This window comes from Ictalurus punctatus, chromosome 13 (assembly GCF_001660625.3).
Source record: "Ictalurus punctatus breed USDA103 chromosome 13, Coco_2.0, whole genome shotgun sequence".
In the NCBI taxonomy this organism is placed as follows: domain Eukaryota; kingdom Metazoa; phylum Chordata; class Actinopteri; order Siluriformes; family Ictaluridae; genus Ictalurus; species Ictalurus punctatus.
The window spans coordinates 10484370-10502324 of record NC_030428.2 but is presented as its reverse complement, the minus strand read 5'-3'; the positions used below and the strand labels follow the sequence as shown (position 1 = coordinate 10502324).

The 17955-nt window shown below is 39.3% G+C and overlaps 1 protein-coding gene and 1 non-coding gene across 2 annotated transcripts; one reads left to right on the top strand and one right to left on the bottom strand.

Annotated features, from left to right (window-relative positions):
• Positions 1 to 4414: 4414 nt before the first annotated feature.
• Positions 4415 to 17922, top strand: gsg1l2b (gsg1-like 2b). The gene is made up of 5 exons (XM_017482768.3): positions 4415 to 5016; positions 7507 to 7554; positions 8237 to 8389; positions 13683 to 13794; positions 13892 to 17922. The coding sequence occupies exons 1-5, from the start codon at positions 4716 to 4718 to the stop codon at positions 14169 to 14171; spliced, it is 894 nt and encodes a 297-aa protein (XP_017338257.1). The 5' UTR covers positions 4415 to 4715; the 3' UTR covers positions 14172 to 17922.
• trnad-guc (transfer RNA aspartic acid (anticodon GUC)) lies at positions 11391 to 11462 on the bottom strand. Its single transcript has one exon. It is a non-coding gene; the product is annotated as a tRNA-Asp (tRNA).
• Positions 17923 to 17955: the final 33 nt, after the last annotated feature.

Here is a 17955-nt window from a genome sequence, read left to right as displayed (position 1 = left end):
ATGTTTCATATACCATATCAGCATTTTTTACACACACATAGGTAAGGTACATATTTGGCCAAAGAAGAACGCTAAATTTATAGCAGCTCAGAGAGAGAGCGCATTTGCTCTGCACCCTCCGTGTGTTCTTAATTTGCCATCACAATTCCACAATTCATACTCATTCAATACAAATGAAAGTATATACAGTCCACAACAAAAAGACAAATGCAGTTTTATTCTTTAAAATAACTTCATTTTTTATCTTGTTTTATATAATTTTTTTGTTTTTTGTTTTTTGTTTTTTTTTAAAAAAAGGGCTGGTCTTTTATTTTTGTCGTGGACTGTACAGCAGTACAGCATGGTCTTACCTCTACTCGTCTGTCATTACTCACATCATCAAATCCCAAAAACGCCTCCCTCACTTCACAGGCCACCTCACTTTTAGCCACACAATGCAAAATGACAGAGATCTGGGCTTTGTTTGTGACATCCGTTGTCTCATCTACTTCTACAGCAACAAATAGGGCTGCATTAATCTCCCTTTTTATATCATTTCTAATCACATCACTTATTGCTTCAATTAAATCGTTCTGAATTCTGTTTGATGAGCCAGAAAACACAGTGAATGTCTCTAAATGTCTAGCTAACCGATCATCTTTCTCAGCAAAAGCATGTAATAGTTCCACATAGTTGCCACGATTAGAAGAGCTCGTACTCTCATCGTTAGCACGGAATGCTAATTGCTGTTTGGCTAGGAAGCAAGTTGCATTAATAAAGTCTTTTAAAATCTCTCGGTTTTCCTTTACCTTAGCATTGTGGATGATAATATTTACTCTCCGCTGTTCTGAATGTCAGTAGTTGAACTTTCATGTCTGCTGAGGCTTCTTGGTATATTTTTCAAGTCACAAAATCCCGTTGTAGTCCAGACATTGTCACTCGTTGAGAACAAAAGGCAGGGAAAGCAGAAAAGGCGGTTTCTCGTAACACAACCACACAGCCAGTCTGTTCGGGTATAGCACTCCGAGTGAAAAGAGCGTATTATCTTCTGTCCCGTCGTTTGAAGCGAATCTTTTAGCTCCGGCATCGGTCTTCTATTATTTATCACTTCCAGTTTTGATTGAAAGTCCAGTTTTGAGAAATGCTTTAGATTATATATATAATCTTCCATTTTTGCAGTTAGGGCAAAAAATAAAAATAAACGGACTGATGCGGTGCACTTGACTTTCTCTACTTGACTTTTTTAGCTAGCATATTACCTACAATGCTATTTGTCTGTAATACGTGAAGAAGAACAAAGGCAGAACAAGCCCGTATGCTCACACACGCCCCCTTCAGTGAGGCAGAGGTACTGCTTTTTCACTGCGGCGTTATGTCAGATCAGCAAGATTAATATGTTATAAACATACGTGAAATACATGACCCAGACTATGGGATGTGAGGACATATAATAAAAGTGTGTACAAGCATTACATTGGTGACATACATGAGATCAATTGCACGTGCTCAAGTTGAGCAAAAAAATGAGCAGCTCAACCCAGTTTGTGAGGGATTGCACAATCCGAGAGGAGGCTCAGCTCGTCGCTGCCTGCCTTCGCGTCTTTCCCCCGTATTTGAACAGGAAAATGCACAAATTCCACGATAATGACTATAAAAATCATTGGAATGATTGGTATCACACAATAATTACATTTCTATCACAGATCAGTGGACAAATATATATTTTTTTATCATTATTTGTTTTTTACATTTCATGATGACACAGGGAAGGCACTCCCAGCCTCCCCTGACTGCACGTCACTGATTCTTCTTTAACCATTCTTTGGTAGAATGAGTTTGTGCTTAGGGTCGTTGTCTTGCTGCATGACCCACTTTTTCTTGAGATTCAGTTCATAGACAGACGTCCTGACATTTTCCTTTAGAAATCTCTGGTATAATTCAGAATTCATTGTTCCATCAATGACGGCAAGTCTTCCTGGCCCAGATGCAGTAAAACAGGCCCAAACTATGATACTACCACCACCATGTTTCACAGATGACATATGGTTCTTATTCTGGAATGTAATGTTTTCCTTTCTCCAAACATAACACTTCTCATTTAAACCAAAAGGTTCTATTATCCTCAAAACATTTTTCCAACAGCCTTCTGGCTTGTCCATTTGATCATCGAACTGCAGACAGGCAGCAGTGTTCTTTTTGGACAGCAGTGACTTTCTTCTTGCAACCCTACCATGCACACCACTGTAGTTCAGTGTTCTCCTGATGGTGGATTCGTGAACATTAACATTAGTCAATGTGAGAGAGGCCTTCAGTTGCTTAGAAGTTATCCTGGGTTCCGTTGTGACCTCCTGCACTATTAAACGTCTTGCTCTTGGAGTGATCTTTGTTGGTCGATGAATCCTCAGGAGGGTAACAGTGGTCTTAAATTTCCTGCATTTGTACATAATCTGTCTGACTGTAGATTGGTGGAGTCCAAAATCTTTAGAGATGGTTTTGTGAACTTTTCCAGCCTGATGAGCATCAACAACTCTTTTTCTGAGGTCTTCAGAAATCTCCTTTGTTAGTGCCATGAGACACTTCCACAAACATGTGTTGTGAAGATCAGACTCTGATAGATCCCTGATCTTTAAATAAAACAGGGCGCTCACTCAAACCTGATTGTCATCCCATTGATTGAAATCACCTGACTCTGATTTCACCTTCAAACTAACTATTAATCCTAGAGGTTTACATACTTTTGCCACTCACATATATGAAAGATTGGATCATTTTCCTCAAATTTCCAAACTTTCACCGTAGCACTAATCTACAATCTACACAGGATGGTAACAGGATTTTGTACCCTGTTTTCTCCCAGTTTTCATCGTTGGCATTTGAATTTACAATCTCTTGAAGATAGGGTGAACAGTTTATGGTATTCATTAACTCATGGTATTCATAACCCATTTCTAAATTAAGGTTTTTTCGATCTGATTTTAGTGCACTGTTTACTTAAAGCAAAAGCTGAACAAAGTTATATAATTAATTTAAATGTTTCCCTTTATCCCAAATCTAGTCGAGATTTGTGCCCACAATGTGCCTTTTTAATTTTCTCACCTCCTGATATTCCATGTGATGTCATACAGATGGGTCAGGAAGTGACATTTTCTCTTCCTCTGATTTTATAATATGAAACGTCTGAAAGGTTGACGAACCGCTCACCATTTTCAGGGATTTCAGTAACTGCTTTACCCTTGTCAAAGTCGCAGTGGATCTGGAGTCTATGCCAGGAACACTGGGCAGAAGGTATGAAGAAAAAAACCTGCACACACATTCACATCTACAGTAAGAGTAACGTAGCATTGCTGATCCACCCACCAAAATATTTTGGGAAGTGGTAGTACATTACAGAATTTGGATGAAACTCATCCAGACAAAGGGAAAACCTGCAAAACTCAACACTCAGTAAACTGAGCTCTGGGTCGAACCGGGGATGCTGGAGCTGTGAGGAGACAACACTATGCTTTGTAGTTAGTGTGATAAAAGGGATTTGTGACATAAAATTATTTTTCTTTTACCACAAAAAAAGGTGTTTTTCTTTTAGTAACGCTTAATGCTGCACAGAGCAACAGGGAATCTAGAGCCTATCCCAGAGAGTCTCAAGGGCATCTCTCACACACAGGGACCTAGAGGCAATTTAGAGTACTGTAATTTAGCCAGTCCACCCACATGCATGTTTGTGATAGGTGGAAAGAAACTGGAGTGAACCTCTGAGGTCAGGATTGGCCCAGGAGTTGTCAGCTGGCAGCACTACCCACTACACCACCTGGTGCATTTTTCATCTTCTGTTAACCAGTTAAAAGCATCCATGGGGTGGAGAGAACTTTACGGTTACAGTATGTCACCATGTCTAACGTTAAGTCCATCCATCCATCCATTTTCCGTACCGCTTATCCTACACAGGGTCATGGGGAAGCCTGGTGCCTAGTCCAGGGGACTCAGCACAGGGCAGGGGACACCACAGACATGGTGCCAACCCATGGTTGGCAAGGTAGAATTGCACACACACTCACACATCCATCCACACAGTAGAGACAATTTAGAGATGCCAATCAGCCTAGAACGCATGTCTTTCAACAGGGGGAGGAAACCTGAGTACCCAGAAGAAACGTGCTAACCACTAAGCCGCCGTGCACGCCTCAATCATTAAATACGTCTTCGAAATTAATTATGGGTATTTCAAATAATTCTCATTACCACTAAGTGACAAACCAATGCCTGTTGGATATTTGGGTAAAATAAAAAATAAAAAATCATGCAGACCTTTAGGTTTGAATGTTTGTTTACTGTTATGACCTTGTGGAACCTTTTGCAAGATGACGTAAAGTGAGTGCACGAGAATGAATGTACGAACAAACCAAAAGGACGTGTTTAGAAACACTCCCTGTGTGGTGAGATAGTGCGCAGCCAGTGACAAGGGCAGAGTGAAATGGGAGGGAGCCGAAAGTGCAAGAAGCCTCTCTCTCTCTCTCTCTCTCTCTCTCTCTCTCTCTCTCTCTCTCTCTCTCTCTCTCTCCTGACAGCATCTCTTCGGGACCGTGAATGGCAGGACGAGGGCATGCGTCTCACACAATAACCTTTAGGACGCCCTGCAGAGGAAAAGAACATTTCCGAGGCTCTAATTATTCCCGACGCGCTCGTCCAGAGGATTTTCGGGCCACGGTGCAAAAAGATTGTTCCCCCTCTCCGTGTGCGTTATGGAGCGGCGGCGGCGGGGGTCTCTGGCGCTCGCCCTCAACTTGGCGGCGCTGCTGTTGGCCGCGTGCGCGCTCAGCACGAGCTACTGGTGTGCGGGAAGCCGAAAAGTGCTGAAGCCGTTTTGCACCGGGCCGCTGCCTCTCACACACAAACACACGCACTGCATCCGGTATAACGGCTCCAGCGCTAACGACAGCCGCCAGGTGCAGTACGTGTGGGAGACCGGAGAGGACAAGTTTGTCCTGAGGAAGTTTCACAGCGGTGTTTGGCTGTCCTGCGAGCAGAATATCGACCTGAGCGGTAAGAAGAGCCTTCTTTGTCTTCGTCCCACATCTGTACGTCAACATCTGTTTACATTTATGTGACTTTTTGACTTCCTCTCTTATCATATTTTATGCATTTGTTTGTTTGTTTGTTTATTCCTAGGCTACACTTTATATCTTATAGGAAAAAAACACTCTCAGGTAAAAGAGTACTAAACTGTATTAATATTCCTTGTCTCTGGTCTGGTACCCTCAAAGGTGCACCTTTTATACCTTTTGTATGTATCTTTTACCTAGAAGGGTATATATAGTTTAGATTTAGAGTAAAAAGTCCTACTCTAAAATGTATTTATGTATCTTAAGTCATTTTTAAAGGTATAATATATCCACATTTCCAGGTGAAAGCTCCATAAAGGTATATAAGCTAAGCCCGTCACCCCAGTGACAAGGAAAGGTACCTTTTTTTTGTTAAATCTGAGAGTGTACTGTCATTGGAAGCACCTCTAATCCATGACTCAACTTCAGTCAGACTGATGTGATACTATATTTTAGGTTTTATTTCTTTCCTTTACGCTACCCTTTATTAACATTTTGTTAATTAACCAATGGGTTATGCCACAGCCTTTCCACACAGGATGATGTTAGATGTGCATAATAGTGTTGCAACTAGTATTGTTTGAGAAAGCAGCTAGAAAATTATTTGTAGAATTACATTGTAAACATTGATACATTATTGACATTGTACCTGAATGTGTTTTGTGGTCATGGCTTTGGGGGGTTGTTCGTTTTCACAAAGTCTCCTGGCGACGTCATGTTCTCATTTGCATATTCAGTAAATCGTCGTGATATTTTGCATAACAAAAAGTGTTACATGAAGATTTTCTGAAGACTCTTAGAAGAGAATAGACTAGAGTTTTATCAGACTATAATATAATAGATGTGATCAATTATAATAGAAATATCAATTATTTCTTGTAGAACGTCTAGTCATGGCACCAGAAAGATTAAATAGAGTCAAACCAATGATTTGGCTACATATTCACAAAAGACTATAATTTTAACAACAGTAGAAACAAAAATAAACAGGGTTGGTAAGTCATTGAGAAATAGGCATGAAGAAAAAAAAACAAGCTGGAATAACGCACTTTTATTAATTGTAGTTATAGCCATGAAAAAAATTAAGAAGGAGGACAAGGAGAACAAAGACGTTTGTGGGTGGAACAAACAATGGTGACCAGTGATTGTTTGTTTGGAACAATAGTGATCAGTAATTGGTTGTTGAGAACAATGGATATTAGTGATTGGATTTTGGGAATACTGGAGATCAATGATTGGTTTTTAGGAACAATGGTGATTAGTGATTGGTTGTTGGGAACAATGGAGATTATGGATTATTTGTTGGAAACAATGGAGATCAGTGATTGGTTGTTGGGATCAGTGTTATTCAGTGATTAGTTTTTGGGGACAGTGGCGCTCAGTGGTTGGTTGTTGAGAACAATGATGATTAGTAGAGATGCACCAATACTAAATGTCTCAGCCGATACCGATAACCGATTATTCAGAGTGATATCGGCCGATACCGATAACCCATACCGATAGTTCTGCCTTTTATGCCTTCTTTTAAATTAATAATAATTAATTCCACAATTCTGAAAGAAATGCAAATAAAAAAGTTTATTCTCTCCATTTCAACAAGTTGTTGAAATTGGTCTCATAACGAGAAAACACATTACTCAAATTAACATTAACACATGAACTAAATTCTGAAGATTCAAGTAAGACTTCTTAACTTATTGAATATTATTAATTCATATTAACATTGACTGAATTATATTTTTTTTAAAAACCTCGTGTTAGTCTCACATTCACTCACACCACAAACACAAGCATTTCTACTGGGAACAATAGTGATCTGTAATTGGTTGCTAGGAACAATGATGATCAGTGATTCGTCATTTGGAAGAATAGTGTTCAGTGATTGGTTATTAGGAACAATGGTGATCAGTGCTTGGTTAATGGGAACAGTAGTGTTCAGTTGGTTGTTGCAAACTGTAGGCAGCTCAGTCAGGCTTTACACTCTGGTGGTGAGTCGAGTGAATCTGCTCTCAGCTCCTATAACCAGCAGCTGTGATGTGAGCTGGAGAGCTGTCACTAGTCTTGATTTGCCACTAGGCTCTTGTTTGAAATATGGTCATTAAAGTTGACTAAAAAGAAGCAACACTGTTGTTGGGAACAGTGAAGGGAGGGGCTGTATTGGTTTAAATTTGGGGTTTCATTACCTTCCACACAAACTACTGATTAAACCACTGCTGTCAATCACAAAATTAAAAATAAAGATTAAGGCTGTATTTCTGTGTGAATTAATGTTTTTTAATACTGGAATATTATTGATGTGAAATGTATTTTACCCTCCTCTACTATTTAAGACCAAAAAAAATCACAATCACATGCAGTCTTGTAATGTAAATGTAGGCACTAGTAGGTTTATAATTACTGTCCATTAAAATTATACTGTCTCTGTTAACAGGCGAGAATTGCAGAAGTTTCATAAATATTCCCCCTCCACATGAGAGAGGTAAGTCCCGATTGTTTGATTTCTGTAGCGCTTTGTGAATATGCGACCAGCATAATAGTATATGACTGAAAGTACTGCTTTCACTTTTAGTTTATTCACTTTTATCATCTCACCTTTGTCATGACTTTTGAGAGAATTATGTTTAGCGACCAGTACTTAGAAGTGTTTTGTTTTGTTCTTTAGTTCAGATGAGAAACAGTAGTAGTCAAAATGTAAACGGTTCCAAGGCTAACTATTTCAACACAAATGAAAAATTGCACTAATTGGTGTGAAAATCTGTTGTTTTATTCACATGTTAGGATTTGTACTAGCTTCTTTGGCAAATTAGCAAAGCAAGCTAACAGTATTAGCTAGGTACATTCACTACTTCCTTCCAAGCTGTATTTTTGCTTGTATTGCAACTATAAACAATTTAATAGGCTTAAGAGCTTGCATATAACAGGATAAGATACAATAGTAACTAATGTCTGGTAAGAATTAAAGTTGTGACTGGGGGAACTGAAGAAACGTCAGACGACATGCACCATAAGATCGGTTTTGGCAAAAATTAGGCAAAATTAGGATTTTTGCATAGAATTCAGAAAATCTCAATTCACATGTCGGTTTTCATGCTGTGTCTGGAAATCACGGCTCTGTGTCATTCACGTAAATAGGACAATCAACTGTCGCCTCTCTCTTCCAGGGGTCTTGTGGCTGTGCATCGTTGCAGAATGTCTGTACATCCTGCTCCTGGCCACTGGTGGAATCCTCATGTCTATCGAAGTCTGCCACTTTGGAAACGTCATCGATGGACTCAAACTCAACGCCTTTGCCGCCATATTCACCGTCTTGTCAGGTAACCGCTTTGATTTGTTTGTGTTCATCAGTACAGTTTTAAGAGCAAGTTTGCCTTCTGCCTGTGCGGGTTGTTTCAGAAACTGGCACACCCACGCCTCATCATGATTCAAAAGAAAATGCCACATTTTGCATATCTCTGTGATCACACAGCTGTCTATGGGGACGGCTTGGTGTGTAAACACGCGGGAGTGGGAGCAGCAGGGCGCTGTTTAGATGTCATGTTGGAACTTTGGCCACGTCAGTGACACTTCTCTCAGAGGATGGCGCAGTTTGTGCTGTGAGGAGAGTGACAGTTTTTGATGTTTGTGCTGCAGCAGGCTGGCCTTGGCTTTTCCTGTAGACTAGGTATCTGAATCGTGATCATGCATTCAGAGAGCATATAAAAGATCCATGATACTCTGTGAGCCTCACATTATACAATCCTTGTATACAAAGTCTTTGCTTCTTTATGCATTTAAAGCTTGATGGTAATACATGAGCAGAAGAAAAAAATTACTTTATTTTAACTTGAGTCACTGAAATACATACATTACCAGTGAAAATTTGGACATACCTGCTCATAGAAGATTTATCTTCATTTTTACTATTTTAGAAGACATAAACACTATAAAACAACACATATGGACTGTGTAATGAACAAGAAAAGAGTTCGACAAAATCTTAACAGTATTCCTGATGAAGCTTTGCACACCCTTAGCATCTTCTGAACTAGCTTCAAAAGGGAGCATCTTCCCAAATTCCTCAGCACTTGTCTGCTTCTCTTCTAAGTTCTGAATAAAAGTTTGTTTAAGGAAGCTATTTATTTTTAAATAAATAACGTTTCTGTTTTAGGTATAAAAAAAAAAAAATACTTATTAAAAATACATTTTGATTCAGAAATCATTTATTCCTCCCACGTCCCAGAAAACAAACATCACACCACCCTGTCATGGATTATTTTCCTTTAACAGCACACCCTGTCGTGTTTTATTCCTTACATATTGACACCGACAGTCTCTTGACTGTTGTGCATTATTATGATATACAGACAGCACCAGAATTATTGGCATCTTGGCACCAGAATATTAAGCCTTACTTACAGTGATGTATTTCTTTCTTTTAACCCAAAACCAGATGAACGTATATTTCATGCTCATAATGCATAACTCTCGTAAGTACAAGCCAAATCCGTATTATACTTTGGATTTGTTTCTCTGGAATCAGTTGCAGTACTAATTGTATTATTGGTTCGGGTCGATCTTTTAAAATATTGCTGCATAATGATTTATTGTGATGACCGCAGTATCAGTTATTGCATTGCTGTGTAACGTGCAACTGAATTTAGCATGAAGAAGGCTCCATTTAGTATTGCTCGGCTGAATGTGGTGTGTTTCGCTGACTTCTCTTATATGAATTAAGCGGATTGGTGAATGCATTTTATTACACTGTTTTTTTTTCGGACTGATGTGATGAAATCCGCACAGATGAGATTTTACACCCTGCTGGAAGGACAGATTTATTCATTAATCAATAAGACACTGAGCTGAAAGAGAGAAAGCAATTGAAAGTGCTAGAGAGGGCAAGACAGTGTAAGGTTAAACATTACACTGTCTGAAATGTAATACTTTATGCGTGGAAAACATTGCAGTAACTCAGGGATAAGAGCTTCCTTTATGTTTATAGTAGGGATGCGTTCTTTTAATACTAAGTATCAGTATCAGTCTTATATTGCCCTGAAATGCTGGATTTATCTGATCTGACATGTGCACCAGATACCACACAGCAGTAACTTTTAAAAGAATGTACAGTTATTATTAATATTAAAATTCACTGTAAGATTTTACTATACATATTACATATGAACTACTCTTATTATCATATACCACAGCCCCTTACCACGTGGTTTAATGGATCGACCTTCTGTGAGATCGTCACCACAACCGTTTTTATAACATCACACCACTAAATGTCGATGATGTTTTCTCAGAGCATCTTGTTAATCTTGCTGGCAGTGAATTGTGCAGTTAGTTAAGTAATATAATGCTTGGGTTAACCTACATTGTGTGCAAATACCTTAATAATGTCAGTTATCTTTATATATTAATTAAGAGAATGAGTTAACAAGATGTTAATACATGACTACTACTATTACTAATGGCTATTTATATATGACTCAAGGGGTTGTTAATATACACGCTTCCTTAGTTCCTGCTGTGCTAAGAAATTGTTAATATGTTAACTCGTCATTATAAAAGCAGTAGTTAAGGATTAATACACTATATGTCCAAAAGTATGTGGACACCTGACTATCACACCCATATTAGCTTGTTGAACATCCCATTCCTGCTTTAGTCCTTGCTTTGCTGTTGTAATATCCTCCACTAGGATTTTGGAGCGTGGCTGTGGGGATTTGCCCATTTAGCCAGAAAAGCATAAGTGAGGTTGTGCACTGATGTCAGTCGAGGAGATCTGGGGTGCAGTCGGTGTTCCAGTTCATCCCAGAGGTGTTCAGTGGGCTTGAGGTCAGGGCTCTGTGCAGTTCACTCGAGTTCTTCCACTCCAAACCTTGGCAGACCAGGTCTTCACAGACCTCGCTTTGTCATCACGGGCATTGCCATGCTGGAACAGGTTTGATCCTTTTATTTCCAGTGAAGGGCAATTGTAATTCTACAGCATACAAAGACATTCTAGATAATTGTGTGCTTGCAACAGAAGAAAAAGAAGCCTTTATTTGTCACATACATTACAGCACATTGAAATTCTTTTTTCAAATATTCCATCTTGTTAGGAAGCAGATAGGGCTAAGGACATTGCTCAGAGGCCTAATAGTGTCAGATTGGCAGTGCTGAAGGCTTGAACCCCAACCTTCTGATCAGTAAACCAAAGCTTAGGGCTAAGGACATTGCTCAGAGGCCTAATAGTGTCAGATTGGTAGTGCTGAAGGCTTCAACCCCCAATATTCTGATCAGTAAACCAAAGCTTTAACTGTTGAGCCACAACTGCCCCCCAAAAAAGTGAGTCTCCCCGTCGGGGAATCGAACCCCGGTCTTCTGCGTGACAGGCAGAGATACTGTCCACTATACTAACGAGGAGCCGGCAACTGTCTAGGAAAGCCAGATAGTGTATGTGTATTCGTGGACCATAGTAAAGCATTCGCAAAATCTCCTATCAGATATATTCATATCAATATTGTCTATCAAGAAGGAAAAAATACTGATGCATCAGTCATTTCTACTTCTCTAGCTGCGTATATGTATATGTATTCCACATAGTCCTTTTAGGTTGAAGTGCTTGATGCAGATAGATTGCACTGCATGATTTGCTTTTGACACAAGTTATTTAGAGGATGAACACCAAATGACCTAATGTGTTTGACTTTGTGTGTCCTCCATACCTGTCACTGAGATGCACTCAGTGAAGTCCATCAGAAAAGACAACAGTATCTCCTAAAACATTCATGCTCCGATACCCTTAAGTAGTGCCGCAAAAGTATAAACAATTTTACATCAGTTCCCTAGTGTGCCCTTTAACTGCAAGAGCCTTTAATGATGACATCAAGATGGAGCATAAACATTAGAGTACTTGGATGTTTAGTTAAGTGGATATTTAGATTGTTTAAAAGTGTAGTTGGAGGAAGGGAGAAGAGCCATCTCATTAGCAGGTGACTCTGGAAAGGCCATGACATTCCGTGCATTTTCTAATGGGTCTCGTCTCTTTATGTGGTCTAACACTGTCCCCTAATGGCAAGCTGCAGTCATGTCAACATGGGAGACACTTCTGAAAAATGCAAAAGCTAGACAGATAGACATTTGTGTATAAAGAGATTGATATGTATGTTTTAGAAAATATAAGAGAAAATTACAGCCAGAGAAATTGTAATAAAAGGATAATCACTACAATCAGATAAAGTCAGTTCATAGTGTCAGTATTTACCATTCATTAATTAATGATGTTGGATCTAAACATGATATTAAACATTATACTTGTACAGTTGTCACTCTGTGTGTATAAATAGTTTTAGATCTTCAAACAAAATACAACGTAAAGGCAACCAGAGTACGTTTTTTATTATTATTATTATTATTATTATTATTATTATTATTATTGAAGCAAAATAAAGTTATTCAACACCTATCACCCATGTGAAAAATTAATTGCCCCCTTAAACTTGAACTAGTAGCAATAACTGCAACCAAGCATTTCTGATATCTGGAGATCAGAGTTTCAGTTACTTCTAGGACTATGAATTACTCCTATTATTTGGATCATTGTCTTGCTGCATAATCCAGTTGCGCTTGAATTTCAACTTACGGACTGAAGACCGGACATTCTCCTTTAGGATTTTCTGGTAGAAAGCAGAATTCACGTTTCCCTCAATTGCTGTAAGTTGCCCAGACCCTGACGCAGCAGAGCATCCCCACACCATCACACTTCCACCACCATGAAGTTCTTTTTGTGGGATTCTGTGTTTGGTTTACGCCAGATGTAACTGGACCCCTGTCTTCCAAACAGTTCCACTTTCGACTCATCAATCCACAGAACATTCTCACAAAAGGTTTGAGGATCATCAAGGTGTGTTTTGGCAGAATTCGGATGAGCCTTAATGTTCTTCTGGGTTAGCAGTGGGTTACCCGTTATGAATGCAGTTTCATCGATTTGGGGAATTAGTAACTACAGGGGCAAATACATTTTCACACAGGCCCAGTTGGTATTGAATAACTTTTTTGCTTCAATAAATAACATCATCATTTAAACTGTATTTTGTGTTTACTCAGGTTGATTTTGTTTTATCTTAGATTTTGTTTTAATTTCTGAAACAATTTAGTACAATGGGAGATACACAAAAACAGAAGGAATCAGGAAATGCTTTTTCACAGCACTGTACTATAGTTAGCATGTTTTATGACAGCTCTTACAATTCATACATGTCAAGAATAGTTCTGTATATATCCTTAAAAATTTTTACATTTATTACTTTTAAGGATTCTTTGGCTGTCCTTCTGGGTGGTTGTCTACTCTATAGTAGTATTCGAATTACAGTATGCCATGTTTGACACGTGTCACTATAATTCGAATACTACTATACAAAATACTACTACTCCAACTATCTTATTGTTTGAGTGGAAAATTATTTCTTTATTGCATGTAAAGTTTACTTGATATCATTGCTGCTCATTTTTATGAAGACCATCATTCTTGAGGACATTGTAAATTAATATTATAGGACATGTGGTGCATTGTATACTATCTATATCCTGTTTTACGTTTTCGTTGAAAGCCCCAAATAATGTGTTCTGGGTGTTATTCTGCAGGTCTTCTTGGCATGGTAGCACACATGATGTACACAACAGCCTTTCAGCTCACTGTCAGTCTGGGCCCTGAGGACTGGAAACCCCAAAGCTGGGATTATAGCTGGTCTTACATGTAAGCATATTCTGCGTTTACTTTACTTCACCCTTTTCCCTCTTATTTACTTACCAGCTGCAGAAACTTATTATTATATGTGCGTTCCTTTCTGCAGGTTGGCCTGGGGTTCTTTCACAGCATGCATGGCGTCCTCGGTGACCACCATCAACAGATACACAAAGACTATCCTGGAGTTCAAGCACAAGCGGAGGAACATGGAGAAGAACCTGAAGATCAAGCAGCAGCTCCTGGAGCTGGATTGCCCAGAGCAGATGTGGGACATGTATATCAGCTCGGTGCCCAGCACAGCCGAGGAGCTACTGGAGCTGTCCAGTCCGAGCCGTAAGATGTCTAACCACGACATGGGAGATCAGCAGGGGGAGGAGTACTGCTGAGGCTAGCCTAGGGCCTTATTTAGTCAACTGTGCAGAAATTCCATGCTAACAGCTTGCAAGTGTGTTATATTAGTAGACAAAAACATTTGCAAATGGCATTGGAAATCACAGTATTAGCCTGTAATCCCGCTGGCGGGATGACATTCTCATCGTCTTTAGAGTATTACTGCTTCAAAAAAATCTTTGAGTCAGAAGATTCACTTTGTTAACTGTAAAATGTGATACATTGTGCAGTATTCGTGAACTTAAGAACTATTTGTCACTTCCTTCCATCATCAAGCTGTTGCAAAATCTGTTAGTCGACCACACTGTGTTTTCATCCACCACCTTTGCTGATGAGATACATAGTGACAGTTTTGGCATGTTTGTTTTTATCCTTCAGCTTTGCTAGGTGACACCGCAGCCAATCAGAGCATCTTATTCTGAAACCAGATTTTAATAGTCGCATCACAGTGAATCTGACTGACAGGTGGATGAAACAAGCTGTCTGCAACTTGCCTTAACGTAGTTCGCAATGTTCAGTACGCTTCACGGCAAAAACATCCAGAGTTACTCAACAGAATAAACATTTCTTTACATGTATTCATCTCTACAAATCATAGGCAAGCCCAAATGTGTCAAGCCCAGTGCTCCTCTCCCACCGCCACTCCTAAGTGATATATACAACATATCCTCCAGCTAAGGAATCCGTTGCCTTCTGGTGATTTTGTGTTTGTGCTGTTTATAAATGAAGCCCCAGGACAGGCCTTGATTTTCTAACTAAACCTCCCCTGGCGTATTGTATTACCCGCTGTTGCTTGGCACTGCCACATGCTCTTAATGAACTAAATCTGGCCTCAGATTACAGTGAGGCCAGGACAGACTGTTATCTGGCTTCTCTACAGAGTTTAATCAATGACTGTATATACTGACTAGTTTTTATGTACTGTGTTGTATTGTTGGCTAGAGGTGATGCAGTGGTTATTCATTTTATAGTCATGTATTGATGTTATATACAGATAAGTGACAATTTAAAGGGAAAAAAAATGAATACAAGGTGATTTAGTAAGTGTTCAGCCACCATGAGCCACCAGAACCGTGCACCGTGGCACTGATTCTACTAGTCCCTGGAACAGTACTGGAGAGAAGAACACCGTTCTTACAAAGACATTCCCTCAGCTAGGGTTTTGATGATGGTGGTGGAGAGTGCTGTTGAACACATCAGTCCAAAATCTCCCAAATTCTGTGTTCATTTGGAATGAGATCTGGCAACTATGAAGGCCATAGCATATAATCATTTCCGTACTCATCAAATCATTCAGTGAGTCCTTGTGTAGTACGGATGGAGGCCAGGAGTCATTCTGGAAGAGACCACACCCACCTGGATAGAATTGATTCCTCCTAGGATAAAGGTGATCATTATTTGCAGTGACACTTCACTCTATGAGGGCAAGTGGACCCAAAAACATGTTTGCAAAATATGTCCCCCCCCACACACACACACACACACACACACACCGAATAATAGAGCCAAGTTTTCCTTTAAATTGTCACCAGTCTATAAGTTTACGCATGTATTGTATATCAGCACTGACACTGTACGAATCATCTCGTGTAAAATAGGTACAACATTTGCCGTATAATTAGTTAATATTGTGCTGTCTATGGGGTTGTGTTTTTCCTAGTCCTGGATTTTCTTGTTTTCACTCATTTAAAATATTACATCTCTCTTTTGCATCTCTATAACGAGACAGAGTGCATTTGTTTATGATACTGATCACGATTCTGTTTAACCAAAGCATGCTCAGAACTGAATATCCATTCACAGTCAATTTTCCGGGTTTATAATCCTTATGTGGGTCAAATTTGTTTAGTAATGCAGGCATCATATCAGTGTTGTGGCTATTTTTCTAAAATGACTGGAGATGGTAGATATTTATTTGTATTTAATATTACTACATGTGTAAAAGTAATGCTTTTGATAGAGAGCAGTCATTTTATTTCAATATATCGAAATGTGGCTCTGCAAAGCTTTTATATTATATAGAGCCATGGTCTCTGAGTGAGAGGGACGGCGTTACACTGTCCCCTGTCAATCAGAGTGACATCACGGGTGTCTGTGAGCTCATGTATGATGAAGAGGACAGTTAGCGCTTTCCTCTGAGTGTGTTACGGTGCGCTGTAATGTAGCATGAGCAGCAGTTAGAAAAGATGCAGTGACTGGCCGGGGTCTCACAGGAAGCACCGTTAGCCTTCATCTTCCCCAATTGAGAGCTGGCTAGTGGGTGGGATTGAGAACATGGGGTAAAAATATACCATATAAAAATATATGTCTTAAACCTGTTCGGAACCAAAGAAAGTCATTCACTTATCATGCATCACTGCATGCACAAGTTTGACCTGAGGGAAAGTGCAGTACAACAGCTCGGTTGTGATAAAGGTTAAGCTAGAAAAGGAAATTCTCCAAAGTGAATGCTCATCAAGTTAAACTTTACTTGAATTTTTCCCACTGTGCTCTCACTGTTACCACGCTTAGCTGACCATGTGCATAGACTTGAAATAAATCCAAATAAATCGAAATAATGCAATGAAGACTGCATAATTACATTCACAAAATGATTCAAATGTTGATAAGTCTGTGCCACCAAAACAAAGCTGTCTATATTTTGTGAGCTACGTGTATAGTATACTGTAGGGTGATGGAAGTACATAAAATGCAGGCAATCTGAAATGCTCTATCATTTTTTTGTTTGTTTGTTTTTGTTAAGTGCTTCTGAGGTCACAGCCGACAGTATTTCTGCATTTAGATATCCTAATATACTTTTTCATTATACACAATCACCTTCCACTTTATTGGGAACACCTGTACACCTGCATATTCATTCAAGACCAGGCAATGTTTTTCCAATCTTCAACTGTCTAGTTTGGGTGAGTCTGTGCCCACTATATCGTCAGATTCTTGGCTGACGGGTGTGGAAACCGATGTGGTTTTCCGTTGTTGCATCCCATCTGCATCAATGTGTTGTGCGTTCTGAGATGCTTTTCTGTTCAGCACAGTTGTAAAGAGTGATTATTTGAAATGCCATAGCCTTCCTGTCAGCTCGAACCAGTCAGATCATTCTCTTTTAACCTCTCTCTTCTGATTTAGCAGAACTGCTTCCAACTGGATGTTTTGGGGAGTTTTGTTTGTTTGTTTGTTTTTTCACCATTCAGTGTAAAGTCTAGTATGAAAATCCCAGGATCGGTTTCTAAAATACTCCAACCAACAACCATGAGAAGTCACCGAGGTGACATTTTGTCCTCATTCTGTTGTTTGATGTGAACATTAACTAAAGTTCTTGACCTGTATCTGCATGATTTAATGCATTGTGCTGCTGCCACATGACTGGATAATTGCATCAATGAGCAGGTTTACAGGTGTTTCTAATAAAGAGGCCAGTGAGTGTATGTTAGCTCTCGATTTTGTAATACTGGAATATTATTACTAGGTTTTATTGCACATGTTCTCCTCAATAGCTAGAGGACTATAAAAGGGGACCAAAAGTGATAAATGCTCGAACGGCCACTAGGAGGCACTGTGCTAAAGTTTTTCTCATTGGCTTCTGAATGTATGCACTAATATTACCCAGTGTCCTTTCGGACTTATTATTTACTTCTTATTTCTGTCTCATTGTATGATTGTGCTACATGTGTCCTTTGACCAGAGGGACATTTAAAATTCAATATGAGCCAAAAGTGTTTTGGAAACAGTAAGAATAAAGAATAAGAATAAATGATGACCACGTTTGAGGATGTCTTGTCTCAG

Excerpts from the sequence above, each read along its gene's own strand:
- gsg1l2b (XM_017482768.3), top strand. The coding sequence starts at position 4,716 with ATGGAGCGGCGGCGGCGGGGGTCTCTGGCGCTCGCCCTCAACTTGGCG. Across the intron at positions 5,017-7,506 it reads GCAGAATATCGACCTGAGCG|GCGAGAATTGCAGAAGTTTC; the intron begins GTAAGAAGAGCC and ends CTCTGTTAACAG. Across the intron at positions 7,555-8,236 it reads TCCCCCTCCACATGAGAGAG|GGGTCTTGTGGCTGTGCATC; the intron begins GTAAGTCCCGAT and ends TCTCTCTTCCAG.